We start from the raw sequence: 22022 nt of genomic DNA, 5'->3' as shown, positions 1-22022 counted from the left end.
AGGGCAATCAAATTGGGGATCCTTTAGCCAATTAAGGATGCGAGAAAATATGTGTGGATTCTTAATGTTCCAAGGCCATTATTGATTCACATGAGCCTATACATAAGTTGATTAATTCTGAGACTCTCTTATCCTATTAGAATTTTTTATTTCAGCATAGCTCAAATTATCTAGGTGTAGTTATGAGGTTATGGGAATGAAAAACCTTCCCCTTTGCCTTAAAGTTGAGTGAGATCAAATACTATCTAGAGATATTGAGAATTGGAGTAGATTTTCAAATTTCATTGTTCACTGTGTGGGGAACATCCAATGTAAATTTTAGCTCTTTTTGTGACTATTTATTCTCAACTCCTCTATCCATCTATTCTAGTAGCCTTTTCTATTTTGCAAAGTAACAAGGAAGAAGGGTTTTTGAACTAGTTATTAGAAATAAAATACTCAATATAATGGCTTTGTTTATTTTTGGTAGAAATTTTTTTACATCAGTTTCAACTCCACTATACTCGATGTGTTCTATTATCAATTTAAGAGTTGGACCAAATATGTTCACAATGTGGAGTGTGCGTTATTTTATTGTACCTAATGTATGTTATTATCAAATTTTATCATGGACAATAACACTCAATGCATGCTATTTTGGATCATTGGTAAATAGGAGACTGTACATGAGATTTATTAAACTAATAGGCTTGTTAACAATCTTTAAGACCTTCCAAAGCTTGGCTCAAGGAGATGACTTTGGATCAACTAGAAAATGTTCCACCAATGTGCTTTGTTGATAATTACATTTGAGAAATAAAAGTTCTCCATAATGATTTCATGATAATCCTTTCAGATTATAGTGGGGATGATGTATTAAATATTAGGATTTATGAACTAGTTTATATATTTTAGTTTCATAATTTTCTACAAGAGTTGAGCTACTAAGTGCACATAGAGTTTGTGTGATTTGAGATATGTTTGAGATATATTAGGGAAACTTTTCCTAAGTGCACATAGAGTTTGGAGTTATCATATTAGAGTTAGAGCCATTTTGGTGATTTCTACTCATGTGTTCCTGGAAGACTTTGGAGATTGTATTCACAAGCTTTACTCTGAGGGAGTTGGTGTGTGGATTCTTGGATTTATATTATTGGATGTGGACTTATGCCTAAGGGTACATTGTAAACTTGGGGCTTGTGATAAGTATTTAATTATTTCCTATATTTAATGTCTTTTATCAAGCTGACTTGTGGCTTGAGGGTTTATTTAATGTGGGTGTTTATTTAATGTAATTTTCAAGGCCAACTTGTGGATTGGTTTAGTATAAGTAGAACATATAGAAGATGGAGTAGCTGAGAGTAGATAAGTGTGGCTTGGAAAAATAATAAGATTGCTTGGTGGCTTTTAGGCACACATTTAGATTCTTCTTGGGGTTTTCTACCAAATCATAGTTTGGGCTAGCTAAGAGTTTGGATCTTGCGAGCTCTTGCGGAACTGTTATTGTAATTGCTGATGTATTTGGCCATAACCCAAAAGGCCTTAAAGTTGAGCATATTGGAATGTAAATCCTATGATTCTATTATGAGAGTTGACATTATTTTTCATCTAAATCCCTATGTTATTATTTATATTCCACTATGTGGTTATTTTCTGGGGAGTAGGACATCTCCTTTGGGGATTCTCCTACCTTGCACTGTGTCAACTATTCAACTTATTTAAGTACTCATTGAATGCCATACTTATCAATTATGTCCTCATCATACTTTCTTCAAATCCTTTTCATCAATAAAATGATGTGGCACTCTACTAAATTATCTGAATGTCTAGCAAAATAAGACTTTGACATCAATGACAATATAACAACTGATATGACTCTTTTACATACATTCATAGCATTACCTATTACATTATCAGTTGGGGATAATGATAGCATAGTGGATGCCATCTTCCTCCACAACATAAAAAAGAGGAAAGAATTAATATGATAAAATAACTTTCACATTTTAGAGAGGAAGGATAAACCTATTGCAAACATGAAAATTCTTCTCCCCTTGAAAAATGAAATAGATATTTAAGATGATAAAGAAGATAAAATAATTAACGTGATAAAGAGTCCTTCCCTATTTTATAAAGCTAAATCAAGTGTAAAATTGTTGTTATCTTTGCATTAAATATAAATAAAAGGAAAATCATATTAATAATGCATTTGATCAAACATTGAAGGAACACAATACCCACCTCAAATAAATTCGTAAAAGAGTTGAATAAAATTGTTCTAGCAACTTGTCCTACAACCACATTTATAATTCAACAAATTCAAGTAAGGAGTTTAAGTTTCCAATCCTTTCATCCATTTACAAAAATTAACAAAGAAATAATACAAGAGTTTCAAATTACACACATTCTTCACTAATATAACTTTTGGCTTAACATCTTATAACAAAATATAAGTAATTAACCACAATCTTGGAAAAAAATTTTCTATCCAAAAAACAATATACATTGATTATATATTATCCTCAAATAACATACCAACTCTAATAGATTCTTTAAATGACAAAATAAAGTTGAAGTAATAAGATCAATAGTCATTTCAAGCCCCATTGATCACTCAAAATATAAATGCATTTTTTGCACAAATATAAAATAAAGAACATACAAGAAAAAATAGAGGAAGCTCCTCTGCAGCAAAATTGGTCATCCATTAAAATGGTTAGCATTATCTTTTGGAATGCAAAGCACATGCCATATCAACTTACAAATACTATAGATAAAATTGACAGATTTATAAATTTTAGATTTCACTTCAGTGCATGTTTATGCATGCAAAAGTTCCCTAACTAATACAAGATGGAAAAAGAAGAAAGATTTACCCTTGCAGAGAACAGGGGAATTTTTTTTTTAAAGTGGAGAAAACATGCAAGAGGATAGTGTTAATTCAGATAGAAAGACTAACAACTTTCTTACATAGAATTTATTTTTTCAAGAAGCAAAGCTCCCACAAATAACTTAGCAAAATTTTAATTTTCTAACATTATATTAACAATACTCTAAATTTTATTGTATCCATCTTCCTTAACGCATCATACACAAGCCTTAAAAAGTCTAGAGGCTTTATAAATGTGGTCTAAATAATTATTTATTCCTCTTACCATTCTATCATTTTTTTGTCATGTCATGAATCCTATCCCATTACACCTCTAATTTGGGTGAAATTTTAAAGAGTTATGTAGAGTTGTCATCTTGTTAAAGAAATATTGTCTAGACTTTCTAGACATAGATAAAAAAATCCTCTCTTGTGCACATACAAACATAGGAAAATAATATGCACCTCATGGTTCCAAAATTATAAGGTTGTCTACAATTGAAGGTCATTATAATATGATGTCTTTCTTTATAGCTAAAAGTTCCTTTTCCTTGTAGGCATATACAAATTCAAAAGAGGGTGCAAGACTTCTAATTATGCATCAATTGGACAATGTAAGAATTTCTAAAGCCTTCTTTGTTGAAGAAATTAACTTCATCTCATGAATATTTATTTATCATTGATGTCTTCTTAATCTTCCATTTCTTTGTGAATTACAATTAATCAAGAAGAATATTGTTGCAGGTTCTTGTTTCTATGGTGCAGTCTGAGATGGACCAAGACATCAAGGAGATCAGTGTTGACATTCTATGTAGCCTTGTGAGTTCCATCAATTATTTCATTAAAGGTGGTGAAGATTTTTCTTTGAGGGAATTTTGGAGTTTTAACATTGTGGACTAAAATGGGAAATTTTTGTGTGCCAGGTTAGTCTAAATGATGCAAGATGTCTAAGAATTTTTCGAACCTCTCCAGAGGTGGAAATATTTTTCCTTGATAATTCTTTGAATTTCAAAATCTCTTTATCCATATCAGTAAGAAATAGTGTTTTCAAGGTCAAACTATTAAATACATTATGTTTAATTCTTCTTTTGTTAAAGGTTGATATAGTTGAAGTGTTCCATGAACAGGCTGCTGCAGAATTTATCAAAACCTTGAAAAGAGAAGGTTCTATAAAGATAAAGCATATGACAAACTATCTTGCAGGGAAGGTAATATTAGTATAACTCAATGCCTTTAGTCTTGCTAGAATGAAAGAATAGCTTTATTGAACTCACATTTCTTCTTCTTCAAACGAACTATATTTCTTGTCTTAACATCTTGCATAATCAACCTAATCATGCAATAGAGAAGAGTTGAATTTATTTAAAATTTCTTATATTTTTATTGCATTCAATTTCTTCTTCAAGAACATCAATTATACAGATTGCATGTATAAATATTGACTAGCTCATTTACATAACATAAAACATTGTTCAATGTCCAAACAATTGATTGTGTGATTGTAAAGAAAAAAAATGGGATAACATCCAATCAAAAGGAATCCAACACTCAAATCAACCTCATGCAAACCAACATCAATTATACAGATTGCATGTATAAATATTTACTAGCTCATTTACATAACATAAAACATTGTTCAATGTCCAAACAATTGATTGTGTGATTGTAAAGAAAAAAATGGCATAACATCCAATCAAAATGAATCCAACACTCAAATCAACCTCATGCAAACTTTCAATTGAAAATGAGTAAAATATTGCTCTTTGCGATGGGGGTGTCACTTTGTTAACATGATATTATCATTTTCTAGATATGGAACTAAGAGAATATGGGCACGAAATAATGTTAATAAGATTATCACCATAAAACCCAAAGTTTTCAAGTTTATTCCAAAGATCAACACAAGAAGACAAGATATTTTTGAAGGGGAAAAGAAAAGAAAAATCCCTTGTGAATTAATATGAATGTAGAAAATGCCTAAATAATGAGAAATAGAGATAAAGAGGACAAGCATCTCATTACAATAATAATAATATTTTGTAGTAGAAAGAGATGAGGAGAGGAGATAAAAAAGTAACTTAAAAATTAATGAATACCAATATTCATAATAAATGTGTGCAAGTGTCAACATCCTCTAAAGGAGGAAAAACTATTTTTCTTAATAAAGGAGATACAAGAAATGACATGTCCTCCTACTTGGACTAGAAGGAAAAAAATACATAAGGGATATCTTGGTGTATCCCAATTAAATAAATACAAACAAGAAAAGATTACTATTTAAAACAAGTAGTGGGAAGAAATTACATGTAGACAAGAAATACCTATTCTAAGTACTTATCTACCAAAGGAATCTATGTGTTCCCTTTTTCCTTATTCTAAAATATGATATCCTTGAGAAGTTGAATAAAATATCTAAGAATTGTATCCCCAATAAAGAGGATCATTTTCCTTTGGAGAACAACACAACAATTTTGAAAAATAAAAGTAAGACCATAATAACACCAAGATCTCCCCTCAAATACCAAAAATTTAGACCTCTCTAATGATAGAATTAGAATTCCACACTAATAGAGAATATTTTTTAATATTTAACACTTGAAGAGAAAACCACATGCTTATAAGTTTACTAAAAAGTAGCATACTAGGAGATAAAATGAGAATAATTTGTGAAATTCTAAATATCCATCTAAATAGGAGTATTCTAATTTGGTTTTATAAACAAGAAGAGGTCTTATAATAATTTTTTTGATATTATTAGGAAATATTTGGAAATGGTTCACTTCTCTATTAAAGTGGTGAAATGCATTAGATTAGGGGACCCACTCTCCCCATACTTATTCATTATGATAATTGTACCATCTTAAAATGAACACACTTTATTTTGACCTTTTATCCCTCCTTAGTGTGGTTTCAGCCTCTTTTCTCCTTCTTCCTTCCATGTCATGCTTATTTATCAACCCTCATCTTTTGATATGGTCTTCTATGTGTTGCTTCACTGCCTTTTTGGCACATTTCCTAGTAGGCCTAGTATTTTTTAGTTTCATCTACACATTCTTCTATGGCTTTCTAAGGCATGTTTTCCCCCTCCACTAGGAAAGGTTGACCTAGGTCAACTTGGTCTAGGTCAAGGTTGAGTCAACCTAGTCTAGGTCAAGGTCAACCTAGTTAACCTTGTCCCCAGTGATTGCAAGATTTGGGGCTTGACATGCCTCAATTTTCCAATTGATTTATTTTATTCCCTGGTTAGCCTAAATTGTTTTCCTACCCAAAAACTAATATAAAAGGAAGCTTGAGGGCTTTATTTGCACATCTCATATTTATGAGGCATATGCAAGAGAGAAAGCAATCAAGGCACTCTTCTTCAAGAAAGACTCTTCAAGCATTCAAGTCGAAGAATTTCCTTCTTGCATCAATCTTCTTTCTTCAAGGTGATAGTGGACTTTGGCTCTAAGGAGAAATCCATCATTCCAATACATTCAAGTTCTTCTATTATTCATCCATGACATGTCACATAAATTCTTATAGACGAGGTTTTGGCTTATTTGATTTCCTTATAGTTTCTTTGAGTCAAGGCTATTGCACTTACATAATTGATCATATATAAAATGCAATTGCATCCATGGAGGTAATTGTATCTTTCATTTGATATTATTTAATCTTACGACATGAAATCATTTCCTTTATTAATTATATTTCAATTCAAGGTTGATTCCTTAATCCAAGGCTTGACCAAAGCAAGCTCTCATCCACCAAGCAACAAAATCCCTTCATTTTTTATTTGCAAGAGCAAGATAGTAGAGTTTCAATTGTAGATCTAGGAATAATTCCCTGAGAGATTTTTGGAGAAGTTGGTTTTGATTTTTTTATAGTGTTGCTGGTACATGACAACCTCACGTAAACGTTATCAGTTAGTTACAACTAGGTTGACCTAGACATTGCTACTTTTTCAAAAAACATAGTTTCTAGGTTTTAGCTGATTCATCATTTTATTTGGAAGTCCACAATCACATATTTGGAAATAGACCTTGATCTTCTATTTCTAGAGCTTAAGCACATGCTCCTTTATGCATTTTGAGGTGAGTCTTTCATATTTCATTTCCTTTCATACTTTTAGTTTAAATTGATATCTTAATTGGGTTGTTTACTTACATTTAGGAGATAGACCTATCTTGCACTACTCATTTAGCCAATTCCAATTGTATATTTACACATACTCAATCAAATCTACATTACATGAAAGAGGACTTTCTAGTGTACTTCCTTGATAAGTCTTTATGCTTTGTATTGGGACCCCTTTATCAAACTTGGGTTTTTCTAACCAAACATAAGTTTTATTGAGAGTTATGTTTGGAAGCCCCTCTTTCTCTTATATTTGAATGATGTAGTGCAAGTAAAATGGAGGCATACATCCCATTAAAGTGTATCTATTTTACCCCTAAGAAATAACTAAGGCTCTCGATAAGAACTTGAATCTCATCACTACTGGGAGAATATAGAAAATAAAAGTGACCTCTACACTCTCTCCTTCCCTATTGCAACAATTTTCACATGAAACTTTTCTAATTGGGAAATATTTGGTTCAGGCTAAGAAATATAAATTCCTTATTTTGGATAATGAAAATGCATAGGGACAATGTGTAAATTATGGGAAAAGTAGCCTCTACTTATTCAATACTCCTACTAATTTACAATCCAAATTTTTAAATATCCTTGGTTATAAGTTAGATAACCTCCCAAGAACATACCAAGGGCTCCCTCTCACTATCAAAGGTGTGACCATGACCTTATGGAATATTATTTTGGAAATAATTTTAAAAATGTTAGCTAGGATGAAATGTATGTTTATAAGTAGTATAGGGAAACTCTAACTCCTTGTTTCCTATCTACAAGGTGTCGTACTCTACTTTCTCTCTCTATTCAAAATATTTGACATGATGACTAATAAACTTGAGAAAATATAGAGGAATTTACTCTAGATAAGAATGGGGTCGAAAAGAGGATGTCCCTAGTCAATTGGGACTCTACTTATTTACTAAGGCTCTTTGCAGACTAAAAATAAGAAAACTAACTAATCTGAACAAAGCCCTAATTAGTAAGATTGGTTGGAATCTTTTTTGTTGGTGTTGTTGATTGGTATAAAATTATTGAGGCAAATTATTTGGATAGAAAACATTTCTATAAAAAGTTGGACTTTAATGTTTTACCTACAAACTCCAAAATATAGAATAATATCCTCTGTTAGAAGTTGTAATCTTTCCTTGGTGTATTTATAAACCAAGGTTAGACCTTCTTTATTTATTTTTGTAATATATTAGGATATAAGCCAAGGTATCCTAATATATTTCTTTTTTGTCCTTTTTCCACTACATCTTATTTTGTCATCTAGTGGAATATGTGAGGATAAATATGTATTGTAATTTCTAATTTTAGATTATTCCTCCTTAAGAGGAATCTCACACTTGGCCTCACACACATATGAATGGTGGCATTCATAGACATGGGAGTTACATTCTAACTCCTCTCTCTCATCTCTATTTAAGAGATGACCCTCTTCTCTCATTTCACAACAATGAGGTTTCTTCCTCTTCTTAATTATTGTATGAGCATTGCTCTCTATCTCTCTCTCTCTTCCTTCTTAGGCTTTTCATGCCTCATTCATAATGTCACAAGGGGTTTTCTTTGCTTTCCCCTTTCCAAATATCTTGTCTCATGGTGTTGGATCTTGAAGCTTTCTCTCTCCTATTCTATGGTAATATCTTTTCATGCATTTACTCACTTAGATTCTTTCCTGGTATTGCTTATTTACAGATTTCTTTTTCCATTTCTAACATCCTCAAATATAGGTCTCTTATGAGGGGGGTACAACTATAGAAAACCCATATTTTGGGAAGATGTTTAGATTGGTGACAATACCCTTGTAAATGGTCATTCTACTAAATTGAAGGATAATTTAAATTAGAGTATGGGGACCTAGTTTCAAGATATCTTGACCCAAGAGGAATATGTAAATGTCTTTCATTATATCTTAGAGACAAGATAGATCTCATACCTAAATCCTCCAAATTATAGTCCCTTCATAATTTGAGAATCCCCCTGTTTATCCATAAAGATAGTTTCAATTGGATGAAGGCTCAATTAGGAAGTTTTAATGCCAAGTCTTCCTACAATCTATTGATAAATTTCAAACATGGATCCCTTAGCTTATACACAAAATAAATTTTTTTGAATGGGTTGTAATGCATGGAAAACGTTGACCTAGGACAATCTAATTAAAAGGGGACTATAACTTCCCAATATATGGATTCTTTATAGGATGGAGGAAGAGACCATTCACCAATTATTCATTCACTAGTCATTATCTTCACACCTTTGGTGTAAGGTCTTGCATAAATTCAATATCTAGTGGGACTTCCATAGTGACATCCAATATTTTTTCACCAATTAGCTTCCACCATCAAATCATCTTTTTATTAAGGAACTTGGGGAAAATATCCCTCCTTAATTTTTTGGAGTCAATCTTAAGATATAAAATGCATGTTCTTCACCTACTAGGGTTGACTATTTTATTTATGATCTATGGAAACTCTCCCTACATTTTAGAAACATTGAAAAATCTAAAAAAAGTAATAGGAAAAATACCAAGTGAAAGACCCCAATTTGTCATGGAACAAATTAAATTTTGATGGTGCAATCAAAACTGAGTAGTAAGAAAAGACAAGAGATATTAGAAACAAAAATGACTAGATAACTATTTCTTGTTCTACTAGTAGGCTAAATGATCATACTATCAACCAAAGTAAGTGATGACTCTCCTACGAGGACTTAAATTTTACCTTTTTATTGGTATTAAAAACTTGGAAATTAAGGGAGATTCTAAGGGATGATGTTGATGGGATGGAAGGTTGAGGCTATCCTTAAGGATGTCTAAATTCTCTTGGCTAGTTTGGATAGCTTCACTTTACGACATACCTTAAAAGAAGTGAATGACACAATTCACTCTATGGATGCACTTGGGCTACAACAAGATAACTCATGATATATGAGAAGTATAAATTCATTGCTAGAGTTTACCAAGGTTATCCTTGAGTTTGAAAAAAAAAATGATTATATTAATGATGATTTCTAAACACCTTAGTTTAATTATTATGGTTATGTTTTTTTGGATGGAAATAGATGTCATCCCAAAATATTATCAAAATTTAGATTCAAACTTGGATTTTTTTATCATACACATATGAGTAAAGGGTGTTCACATGGTTAGTACCTTGACCCAAGTTATTATTTAAAAAATTGTGCATTGGTTGATAAATGATTTCATTTTTTGGAAAAAGTACCATAGCTAGGGCTTGGCATAATAATTTTTAGTCAAGTTGGTATATATTCTAGACTTGTTGAATGGCCTCAAGGTTTTTCTATTCTCATTACCTTACGAATGGTGAAAGGGTCACATAGGAGAAATGCCTATTAGAATTGATAGATTGAAGAAATATTACTTGCAATAATTATGGTGATTATTACCCCCATTGTTATGGAGTATTTTGTTTATTTATCTTGACATATCTGTTATGGATATCACTTGGCTTTGTATCTACAATACTAAAAAAATGATGTCCTTGCAAACTTGTTGCATGAAATGGGAGGTGATATTATTCACACTGAGATGATAAAGATGATAAAATTAAGAGAAAGAATGATGTTTAGTCTATGTGCATAGAATGTGGCATCACCAAGTTTATTGAAAGAAAGACTAGATTTGATGAGAGATTGTCGATGCAATTTATTTCATCTTGGTCTCATTGGAGGGTTTTGTGATATCTCCTTTTAGGTTAATGGGGAGATTATTGCTCTAGAAACTAGATTATTAACTAAAAAAATAAAATGGAAGAAAATAAGAAGATTATTTGAAACCATGAGTCTCCACTATTTTTTGTGATGATATTCAACCATTCAAGAAAAGGGTAGACTTCAACTATGAGAAACTTCTTTTGTCATGGGACCAGATTTGTGTTTTAATCATGACAAACTTTACTCTTGAAGGATTCTATGGGTTTTTATTATTATTATCATTTATGTTTCCTTAGTCACCTTAGGAGTAGGGATCTTATCTCAATTTTATTTTTCCTTCTTCATACTATGTATTCTAATGGTAAAGAAATTTCTAATGCTAAGAATTTGGGAAAGAAGTTTATTATTCCACACCAAAGCCTAATATATCATCTTTATAAGTTATATCTTTCCATATACCTGATGTGTGCCATTTCATTTTAGGAAGCCCTAATCTCATAGTCCCCACATTCTTCTAGTGGTATCCATGGCCTTCTGCATGCTAAAAAATGGAGCCTCAAGAACCTTTCCCTTAAGATTGGCCCGAGTCCCTCTTACACATCTCTCTAGTTGATATGACTAATAAAAAAGGAATAAAGAGTTAGCCTGCCTAATAAGGCAAGCTACAAAGCCCAAAAAGGATAAATGTAATATACAATAAATAGATTATAATGTAGAAATTCTAAATGAATCCAATAATCCCCTTTTCTTGATTAGGCTTTCCTCCAAACCTACTAACAAAGAGGAAAATATGAAAGATTGTTGGTATCTTTACCTATTATTTTCTATTAGTGTCAAACACTTAGTCATTTACAAGGCAAAGTCAGATGGCCATCACTATGACGAAGCTACTCTACATAGGCCAAGTCATGTACATAAGCAAGTATGTATCAAGCTCTATAGGAGTAGTGTTAGTGTATGGTCACCGAGTATTTTCTATATGAGTTGAGCTCAACAATGATTGAGCAAGTTTCAAGCATACAAGTGCTGAGTTATATAGTATGTGTTGAGCACAATACAGACCAAGGAACAAGTCGAGCATCAAAAAATAGTAAAATGCTGAGCAATAGATAATTTACATAAAAGTTAGGAATGGAAAAAATTTTGAGGTAAAACATTTTCAAGCTATCATGGAAGGAATATTTACTATTTGTAGAGATTGTTATAGAGAGTTTTATGCATTAATGATGTGGATCACATATCTCTATGTGTTGTGATCAACGATTGAGATGAAAGACTAATCTTAGAAGAACTTAGAAATCTCTTTGTAGAACTATTTAAATAGATAAGATGTTAAACTAAATTAGAGTAGATAAGTGAGAGGTAAGTGAGAGATGAGTGAGAGAGAGTGCGAGAGTGAAAGTATGATGAGCATGATAAGGTGATGTGAAATGAAGTAAAGGATTAAGATTAGATTAGAAGTCAGTGAAAGGTTCTGTTATCACTTAATAAAGAAAGTGACCTAATCTTAGAAGTGAAGTGAAAGGGGAAGATAATTATTATTAGATCAGAGGAGAGGATCAATTAGCAAGGAGAAGACTTGAAATGAGCTTACAAAGCATATCAAGATTCAGATGTTGAATCAATTTTAACCAGCTTGAATTGGGGTAAATCTCTTAATAGATTGGTCCTAATAGATCTTCATAAATCTCCTAATAGAGTCCTTACTTTTTTGTAAGTGTTAAATCCTTTAACAAGGTGAGATCTAATAGTCTCTTAATATCTTAATAGGGAAGACCCATCATAGGGTAGATCATATTTTAAGATCAAACGTTGCAATCATAACAACTTAACTTTATGAATGCAATAGTGAAGATTTGTGGGTGTCATTCCCACCCTAGTTTTAGCTTCACCTTGGAGGGTTTATGGTTAATAAATATTGTGTTATGTGTTTATTTTCATGCATGTGATAGATCAGATTTACATGTTATAGAAAGTTATCATTACAAGTTTTACATGCATAAGTTTACTGATAGATGTGAATGAATTGGAGAAGTTTTTAAAGTGTTTAAGATTTTGATTCACCCCCCCCGCCCCCCCCCCCCCCTCTTAGTATCTTGTTAATCATATTTGTAATTCCATCAATCAATAATTACTATCCAAGAATTGGTTCTCTAAGAGAAGCTTAAATTCTTGGAGATGGAGGCTTTCAACTAGACAAGGTTATTGAAAATCAGGTGATTAACATTCAACTCATACTACAAAAACTTGAGAAAGAAAGAAAAGATCTGAAGGATTCTCTAAAATGGAGAAAGGGAATTGCTATCCAAATAAAACAATTTTTCTATGAAGAAGTTGAGACTGGAGGACTATTTGAATCAATCAATCCAAATGACAAGGCATCTATAGATCTACTTGAAAAGAATAAACTTCTAAATGAAGAAATAAGAGGACTAAAAAGAGAACATGAAATCCAATTAGTAAGATTATGTAAAGTGACTAAACAAACAAAGAAAGCTGAAGAAGATAGGACTATGTTTGAAGAAGAGAAAAGGGTAATGGCTACAATACTTGAAGAAAGGATATCAGATGTTCAGAAGCTCACAAAACACACAACTAGACATGATGAATCAACTTATTCTTGCAAACCAAGAATTGAATCACAAGGATGTGGAAATTACAATTTTCAAATCACAAAGGGAAATAATGAAGAATGAAATGAAAACTGAGAAAGAATCTATGGAGAGATTCAAAAAACCTAAAGAGGCAATGAAATATTTTGAAGAACTTATGAAGTCATCTAGGTATTCTAATGGGTTAGGACATTCATAAACTAAGCAGGGAGAATCATTTAAGAATGGAGAACTAAGGAATGCAAAGCCAAAGGAGAAACCAACATGCTATCACTATTGAAAACTTGGTCATACTACAAATATTTTTTGAAGCAAACATGGTATGCAAAATTCTAAGCCTAATCTTACTAGTTACTATTTTTATTGCAAGAAACAAGGACATCAAATACATGAGTCTAGTTCAAGACTGAGGAATGCATCTACTAGACTTAGATTTGAAGGATGCTACTATAACTATCAGAAGTATGGAAATAGAACATATGAATGCAAATCATAGATAAAACCTTACTAGACAAATTAGAGGAAGAATTATGCCCTAAAAATGCATATTCCAAATGTCATAAGTTTGGACATCTAAACAAGAATTACAAAACTCAAGTACATTCAAAAAATTAGACAAAAGAAAAAGGAAAAGGAAAACTAGACATTGAGCAAGTTAGGAAAGAAATAAATCAAAAATGGAAAAGAGAGTAGAAGATGGAAATAGTGGAGTAAATGGAGCTGAGGTCACCCAATCCAATGGAGAAGGTGATCATATCATTTCAAACTAAGCAAGAAAGGTATGTATGGAACTGTATACCCAACTGATATATCATACATCAATTCCTTACATGAAGTGTGCCAAAGTTCATATTTGTATAATAAATATACATAAGAGAAAATTTATGAAAGGTTGTCGAGTGTTAGTAAAATTGTCTATGTTGAGTGAGCATTGCAACATAGACCAAGCACTTCAGAGGTGAAATGGTAGAGACCGAGTGATATGGAAGAGACCGAGCAGTAAAATAAACACCTAGCTGAAAGGCATAAATCAATATTGATCAAGATAAATGCTTCCACCTACTTGAGTACACAACATTAATGGAGACCCTAAATTGATCAAAACAAGGTATATATTATAAATTTTAAGACATTATCTCATACCTTGCATAAAAATTTCAAGAGCATAGAGAAATTTGGCAATTTGAGAAACTAGCAAAAGATTTCAAGAGCAATTTGGATGAAAAGCTTGAACAAGTGAAGATCTAAATAGTACCGAGTAATTTAGAAGAGAAAGAGGAGTAAGAAAGAATTCCAAACCCTAACAACAAACATGGCAGCTTCATCAACCACTGGAATGAGTCAAGAGGTTAGTAGAATCTAATTGGTAAAGAGTGACACTTGTCCTCTACCAAAGTTTCATGCTATTCTAGAGATTGTGATGAAAGGAGATTCAATGGGTGCGCTATCCTCAATACCACCTAAAATTATTATGATCCATGATGTTAAAAATTACTACATGTGTAAAATTATAGAAGTAGGAGACTATGAGATCAAAGAAGCTTATGAGAATTTATGCATTGAAGGTATCTTGAAGGATGAATTCAAAGTTATTGAAAGGAAAGGGTTAACTCATGCCCTAGAATTCCCAAGAAATTTCAAGATTGAATGGATTAAAATTGTTTTGAGAAGAATTCATGATATGAAGTATTGGTTACAAAATGGACCTATGGAGATTATGAAGAAAATTATTCATAGGGTTAAAGGCTACTCAACCTTAGACAAGAAGAAAAACATACGTTGCTTGAGTTGAGAGGAAATTGAAGCTAACTGAGTGGAATGGATGAGGTTTTTCCATTGCAAACATTTCTGATCCACTGATCAAATTTCTAGTAAGGGTTTTAGCTCACAAATTCTACCAATCAAGTAGATTAAATAGTGTGTTGTGTATGGCAATGGATCAAGCATGGAAGATAGTGACAAAAGATCATGAGTATGATCTTGCCAAGCTAGAAAGACTACAACTAGCAAAAAAATGTCATATATAAGGAAAGAAAATAATTCAATGTGTAAATTTGGATTACTTGTTGTATGTATTTTCTTTTATATCCAGAGGTATTTTCTTGGCATTGGTAATGTTGTTTGGGAACAAGACAAACTAGTTGCTAGACAGATTAATGAGTACATTACTCAATTAGGAGCAAATTTTGATGAATTTAGGCAAAGAATGAGGTTGAAGATGAGGATACTTGAAGAATTGGTGACAAAATATTACAGTGACATATGTTTTCTTATAGATATAGAAAATACATTTGTATAGGTAGTAAAGCCAAGAAAGGCTTGGTTACAAAGTTTTGACTATTAAATAGATAGTGATGTAGTAAGTGCAAACATTGAAGCATTGTTGGATGAAGAGATAGACACTGAGACTATTTTTTTTGGAAGATATGAGGAAGAAAAGGCTGGAATAACTGCAAATATCAAGATAGCTTCAAAAGAAAAGAAAAGGAAGAGGATTATTGAAGACCTAGAAGCCAAGCTAGGAACCCTAGGGAAGGGAAAATAACCATTATAGTTAACACAAGATCTTGGAGAAGATGAAGAACAAGACAGTGGTGATGAGGAAGAGGAAGAAGCAAAAGGTGATAAGGGTAAATCCCTAGTTGCTGCCACTCCACCAAGAAATAAGGCTAAATGAACCAAGATGAAACCAGTAGTGACACCCCTCTCTCCTCCACCACCAAACAAGCCAAGGACCAGGGAAACTGCTAGTGCCAAGTAGTCTACAAAGAAAAAGGTAGTAGAAACTACAGAGCCCAATTCCCCTAAAACAAAGAGAAGGAGATTGATTAGAGGACCACCCATAAGGAAAAAAAGGTTTATTGAAGAGGTATGTACAAACCTAAGAAGGTCTATATGATTATCATGTTTTAGATGTGTAAAGTATGATACATTGGATAATACTAAAAAAACCAAAATTGAGGACACTATGGAGGAAATGATTGCTAATCATAATCTTGCCCCTAGCAAAATTGAGAAAAAGATACCCAAATATTTATTTGAGAGACTAGCGAGGAGATGGCAATAGGAAGAAGTAGAAGAGAAAAAGATAAGAACTAACACATTAGTTAGAGTAATGCTTGATCTATCCCAAGATCAATATAACACATTTTTGGAGCAACACGGGAGCATATTTGTTCCTAAGTACAAAATATTTTTGAATTTATAAAATAAAATTGAAGTTGTAACACAATAGATAAAGTTTCTTTGGAAAATTATTTTTGGATTATCCACAAGAGGAGTAGAGAAAGAAATAGATATTGTAAACATCAAAGATGATTATAGCAGTGGAGAAATCTTATTTGTGCTAAGTCCACAAGGCAGCATGTCACCTATACATGCCAACACCCCTAACACTCTAGAGGCTGAGCATTCAAGGTGCATAGGTACAAAGGCAGATGATGAAGAGGAAGGAGGATGGTAAGATTGTTTTAACACCTCATATTGAGGAAAATATAGAGTTAAGTAAAGTTAAATTGAGTGTGGCTATTTTTGTCTCAAGCATAGATACACAAGCATGACCAAGGAAGAAACTCCATCACCAACTCCTAAAGTAGTGCCGAGCAGCAACACTCCTTCACCAAGCAAAAAGAGATCAATAAAGGATAATTCACTAGATATTGAAGTTAGCCTAGATGAAATAATTGAGATGCCATAATTAGACGTGGCATATCTCACCATGGAGAAAAATATTTTGCTACAAGAAGTTTTGGCAAAAGAAGAAACAACAAGAAGAAATAAAGAGAGAGTTGGAAAAAAGTAGGCACTTTATGGTGTAAAGAATATTTTTGTTGATGCTTTTGACATTCAAAATTTTGATGAAGAAGAGCCAATCATCAAACAACTTGTAAATATAGTTGATCAAGTCAATGCTGGTAATATGGAATTAAATGAATAATTGATGGATTGGTCTACAAGAAGATTTGAGAATAAGGTTATGGACAAGGTTTCCATAACCAATGTCGAGCACAAAGTACAATTGTGAGAGTGAATTCAAGTTATGATTGAACTAATTTAGAAGTTACAACATTTGTACAACATTTTTTCATATGTTCTTAGATTCAAAAATAATACCCAGGCACAAATTAACCAAATTCAAGTTGGGATGAAGAGATCCAACAATATTATTTCAGATTTAGTAGAATCAAGCATTGAACATTACAATAATTTACTGAATTCTCAAGGCACATTGGTTGATCTTCAGGAAGTTGATAGCAATATGAGATCTAAATTGATCTACATTCAAGTAATGATGATACCTCATCTAGAGGTCATGCAAAGGGAGATGAAGTCAGCATAGGATCTTATCATAGAAGATCACAATCTTTTAGTGGTTGGTAGTTTAATTGATATAGCTACAAGAATCATATTTTGGAGGCAACAAGAACCACATGGGATCATGCACTATCCATGACCACTAGGGTTCATAAGGAATTCATTGAGAAATATGGATAGCTTCCACCCATTCAACCCCAAAAATAGTGACATAAGTGTTGAAAAGAAAAGTAGAAATAGATTCAAACGGAAATAGAAATGAAAAGGGGGAAATCGATTTATATTCATTTTTACGTTATTTATTCATTATTTTTTGAGCATAAGTCATAAGACTTAGGGGGAGAGCTCATTATTAGATTTTATTGTAAAGATCCAAATATGAAAAAGTGTTTTTTCCACTAATCTTGAAGGGGAGATTATTGGCATCTTTACCTATTGTTGTCTATTAATTTCAAACACTTAGTCTTTTACAAGGTAGAGTCAGACGGTTAGCACTATGACCTAGCTACTCTACATAGGCCAAGTCATTTACATAAGCAAGTATGTACTGAGCTCTATAGGAGTTGAGTAAGTGTATAGTCACCAGTATTTTTTATACGATCCAAGCTCGACAGGGACCAAGCAAGTTTCAAGGATATAAGTGTCAAGTTACAATAATGTGCTAAGCACAATACAAACCAAGCAACAACAATGTCAAGCATCATAAAATAGTAAAGGCTAAGCAATACAAAATTTACATAAAAGTAAAGAATGGAAAAGATTTTGAGGTAAAACATTTTCAAGCTAACATGGAAGGAATATTTAATGTTTTTAAGAGGTTTTTACATAGATTTTTACATGTTAATGATGTGGATCACAGAGCTTTATGTGACATGATCAATGATTGAGATGAGAGAGAGAGAGAGAGAGAGAGAGAGAGAGAGAGAGAGAGAGAGAGAGAGAGAGAGAGAGAGAGAGAGAGAGAGAGAGAGAGAGAGAGAGTATGATGAGCATGAATGAAGTAAAGTATCGAGATTAGATCAGAAGTCAGTGAAAGGTTTTATTATCACTTAATAGAGAAAGAAACCTAATCATAGAAGTGAAGTGAAAGGGGAAGAAAAGTATTATCATATCAAAGGAGAGGATCAATTAGCAAGGAGAAAACTCAAAATCAACTTACAAAGCATACCAAGAGTTGGGTATTGAATCAAATTTAACTAACTTGAGTCAGGGTAAATCTCTTAACAAAGTGCTCTTAACAGATCTTTGTAAATCTCCTAACAGAGTCCTTAATTTTTTGTAAATGTTAAATCCTCTAACAAGGTGATACCTAACAGTCTCTTAAGCTTTTAATAGGGCAGACCCATCACAGGGTAGATAATATATTATGATCAAACATTGTATTCATAATAGGTTAACTTTATTACTGTAGTAGTGAAGATTTGTAGGTGTCATCCCCACCCTAGTTTTTCCTTCACCTTGGAGGGTTTCTAGGATCTTATTATTTTTTATTTGCATGCATGTGATATATCAGATCTACACATTACAATAAGTTATCAATACAAGTTTTACATGCACAAGTTTATTGATAGATGTGAATGAATTTGTGAAAAGTTTAAAGTGTTTAAGATTCTGATTCACCCCTCTTAGTATCTTGTTTATCATATTTTTAACTCCATCAATTAACAAAGATACCTCCTCTTCTTATGATTTGGAGGACATAAAGAGTAGGGAGGTGGAGGAGGAAACCCTAGAGAAAGAAGCTCCTTTAGCCAATGCTAGTAACCTAACCCAGTTTTTTTAGAGCCTAAACAATAATGTCAATCCTACTCTCGATCCCCCAACCAAAGAGAATTCTCCCTCTTACCTTTGGCATGTAAAATACTATAATGGAAGGGGATTATAGTATGAAAGAGGAGGCGAGTGGCAATATTGGTGCAATCAAGAAAACCTAAGTTGAATTTGATGGGAAGATGTAGGATATTGTTTGTGTCTTAGCTGATTTGGTTAAGTGACTTGAGGAGGTTGCATGATTACACTAAATTTATACATATCTAGATGACTACCCTTTATTTGTTGCAATAAAAGGTTCACAAGGACAAAATTAGCAAGAGAATGACTATAAGACAATTTTCAAGTTCATAAATACAAATTGGGCTAGGATGTTGCAATTAGCCCTTGCAAATAAAAAGAAAATTTAATATTGGTCTTTAGTTTTGGTGGCTTCATATGCTTGGTGGTCTTAATGACCTTATAAATTTTAAGAATGTTTACATTTTTATAATTTAGGCTTTATTTGTTATAGTTGTGCATGACATACTTGGTTTATTATTATTAAGATCTATAATGGTTATGTTATTTTTGACTAGAATGCTACTAGTAATTTCATGATTAGACTTTATATTATTTTTTATAGAGGAAAATATTGGTGGTTGTTTATTGGTGGTTGTTTCTTATTTTGCTAATAATGTACACTAAAAATGGTAATTTGTTGATAATTCCCTTGTGGTAAGTACTATAGGACAACCCCATTTTTTTTTTTTGCTTCTAATAACAAAAGTACTTTTTATAAGCATTAGACCTCTTTGCAAGGATAAGAGAATTTTGTCTTATTTTTATAGTTCGTTAAGTATTTAATTTCATTCCATAAAATTTGTCAATCTATCTTGATCAAAGGCATTGCAATATTTAGTAATATCAAATATGTCTTGATAATATAGCTTATCAACTTTATTTCTCATCCTATTTGATATTAATTGAAAACCAAGTTGACAAAATTAATATTTATACTTTTCAACATGATTGTACAAACATACATATTTTTTGAATCATTTTCTTTGGAGATGTTTATGATATCTTATAATACAAAAATTGGTTTCTCTTTTTTATTATTAGTTCTTGGAGCAACTTGAATACAATCGATCATGAGTTGACTTGATAACAATTCAAGAAAAATAAAAAGGTAATAAATTTGTCCATAAATGATGCATGTATTTTAAAGTTTTATTATTTCTCTAAACTGACTAAATTTGCTGATTTCTTTACTACAAATATTTTAGGTATGTTTCATTAATTAGGAAATAGCTCTACTCAGAGGAGAATATTTTTGATGTACCTACTTTGAAGAGTGTAAGAGTTAAACTAATAAGTCTTAGTCATACTTTGCATTGAGAATTTGAATCAAAGACTTTTACATGTAATTATAAAATAATTGAACCTTGAAGAGAATTATAGCTATTATAGTTTTTATGATTTTTTTTATTACTAAAAACTTTATATTAGAAAGGATTTTTTTTCTTATTTCCTTATCAACATATCTATATTATGCTTAATAAATTTTGTTTCCTTAAAAAAATATTTTTCTTGTTAATGTAAACATCTTTTATTTTATATTTAATTTCACATTTAATAAATATTTTCTTCTTATTATTTTTAACTAGAAAAACATTTAAATAATCCTTAAAAACTTTAAATAACCTTTTTATATTTGATGTCATGATATTTAAATTAATCTAGATCTTTTCAATTAATATTGAACATACTTACTAATCATTTAATTAAAATGAATTATTTTCAAGTAAAAATAAGAGGTTTATGATTATATTGTGGCTTGTAATTCTATAAATAAAAATATAGAATTAATTTTTTAAATTATTCTTTTTAATTATAAATGTCATTAGTAATATGTTAGCATTAATTGATAAAAATCTATGTAAGGGGTAAGCTTGAAGTCATTCTAGTGTTTGTGTAGGTATATATATATATATATTCTATTTGGATTCTTCAAAAAGGAATCCAAAAATAAGGTGGTTAGAGCTAGATTACTTAGATGGGCCCAGTTTTTAGATACATTTGATTTTGAAACTAAACATATTGAAGGAAAAAAAAATGTTCTACCTGATTTTCTCAGTAGGGAATGGTGGTTAGTCCACTTTTACCTAAAAAAATAAAAATATGTTAGCATTATATTTCACCATAATGTAAAGGGAGATTTACATATATTAAAAATTACCTAGAGTTTTTTTAACAATAGATATGTTGACTTATTGATTATAGTCAATATATATATACATACATACATACATATACATATACATATACATATACATATACATATACATATACATATACATATACATATACATATACATATACATATACATATACATATACATATACATATACATATACATATACATATACATATACATATACATATACATATACATATACATATACATATACATATACATATACATATATATATATATATATATATATATATATATATATATATATTGGTCAATAGATATGCTAGCTTACACATTGTAGTTGATATTTGGAAAAATTTGACCAGAGATATTTTATCAATCTAAGAGATATGTAAAAAAGTATTCTTAATTCCTACCTCTTTGATTGTACTATCATATAGGTGACTTATTCTTCTCATAAGTTTGTCCTCAATAAAAAATAATAGCTTTAAC

The 22022-nt window shown here is 31.4% G+C and overlaps 1 protein-coding gene across 2 annotated transcripts in view; it reads left to right on the top strand.

Moving 5' to 3' along the window:
- Nucleotides 1–20886, top strand: part of LOC149539178 (uncharacterized) — an 84137-nt gene extending 63251 nt beyond the window's left edge. The window contains exons 10-15 of one of the 2 annotated variants that reach the window (XM_089799141.1): nucleotides 3406–3462; nucleotides 3593–3667; nucleotides 3772–3822; nucleotides 3976–4056; nucleotides 20434–20500; nucleotides 20598–20886. In XM_089799141.1, coding sequence (XP_089655267.1) covers nucleotides 3406–3462; nucleotides 3593–3667; nucleotides 3772–3822; nucleotides 3976–4056; nucleotides 20434–20466 — 297 coding nt within the window. In that variant the 3' untranslated portion in view covers nucleotides 20467–20500; nucleotides 20598–20886. Of the gene's footprint in view, nucleotides 1–3405; nucleotides 3463–3592; nucleotides 3668–3771; nucleotides 3823–3975; nucleotides 4057–20433; nucleotides 20558–20597 lie in introns of those variants that run through there. The other variant, XM_089799142.1, reaches the window with a different exon arrangement.
- Nucleotides 20887–22022: the final 1136 nt, after the last annotated feature.

This window comes from Cupressus sempervirens, chromosome 9 (assembly GCF_028749045.1).
Source record: "Cupressus sempervirens isolate cs-2001-9-10 chromosome 9, ASM2874904v1, whole genome shotgun sequence".
NCBI lineage: Eukaryota > Viridiplantae > Streptophyta > Pinopsida > Cupressales > Cupressaceae > Cupressus > Cupressus sempervirens.
Note: the sequence above shows the minus strand (reverse complement) of the source record. Positions and strands in the feature narration are given on the sequence as shown.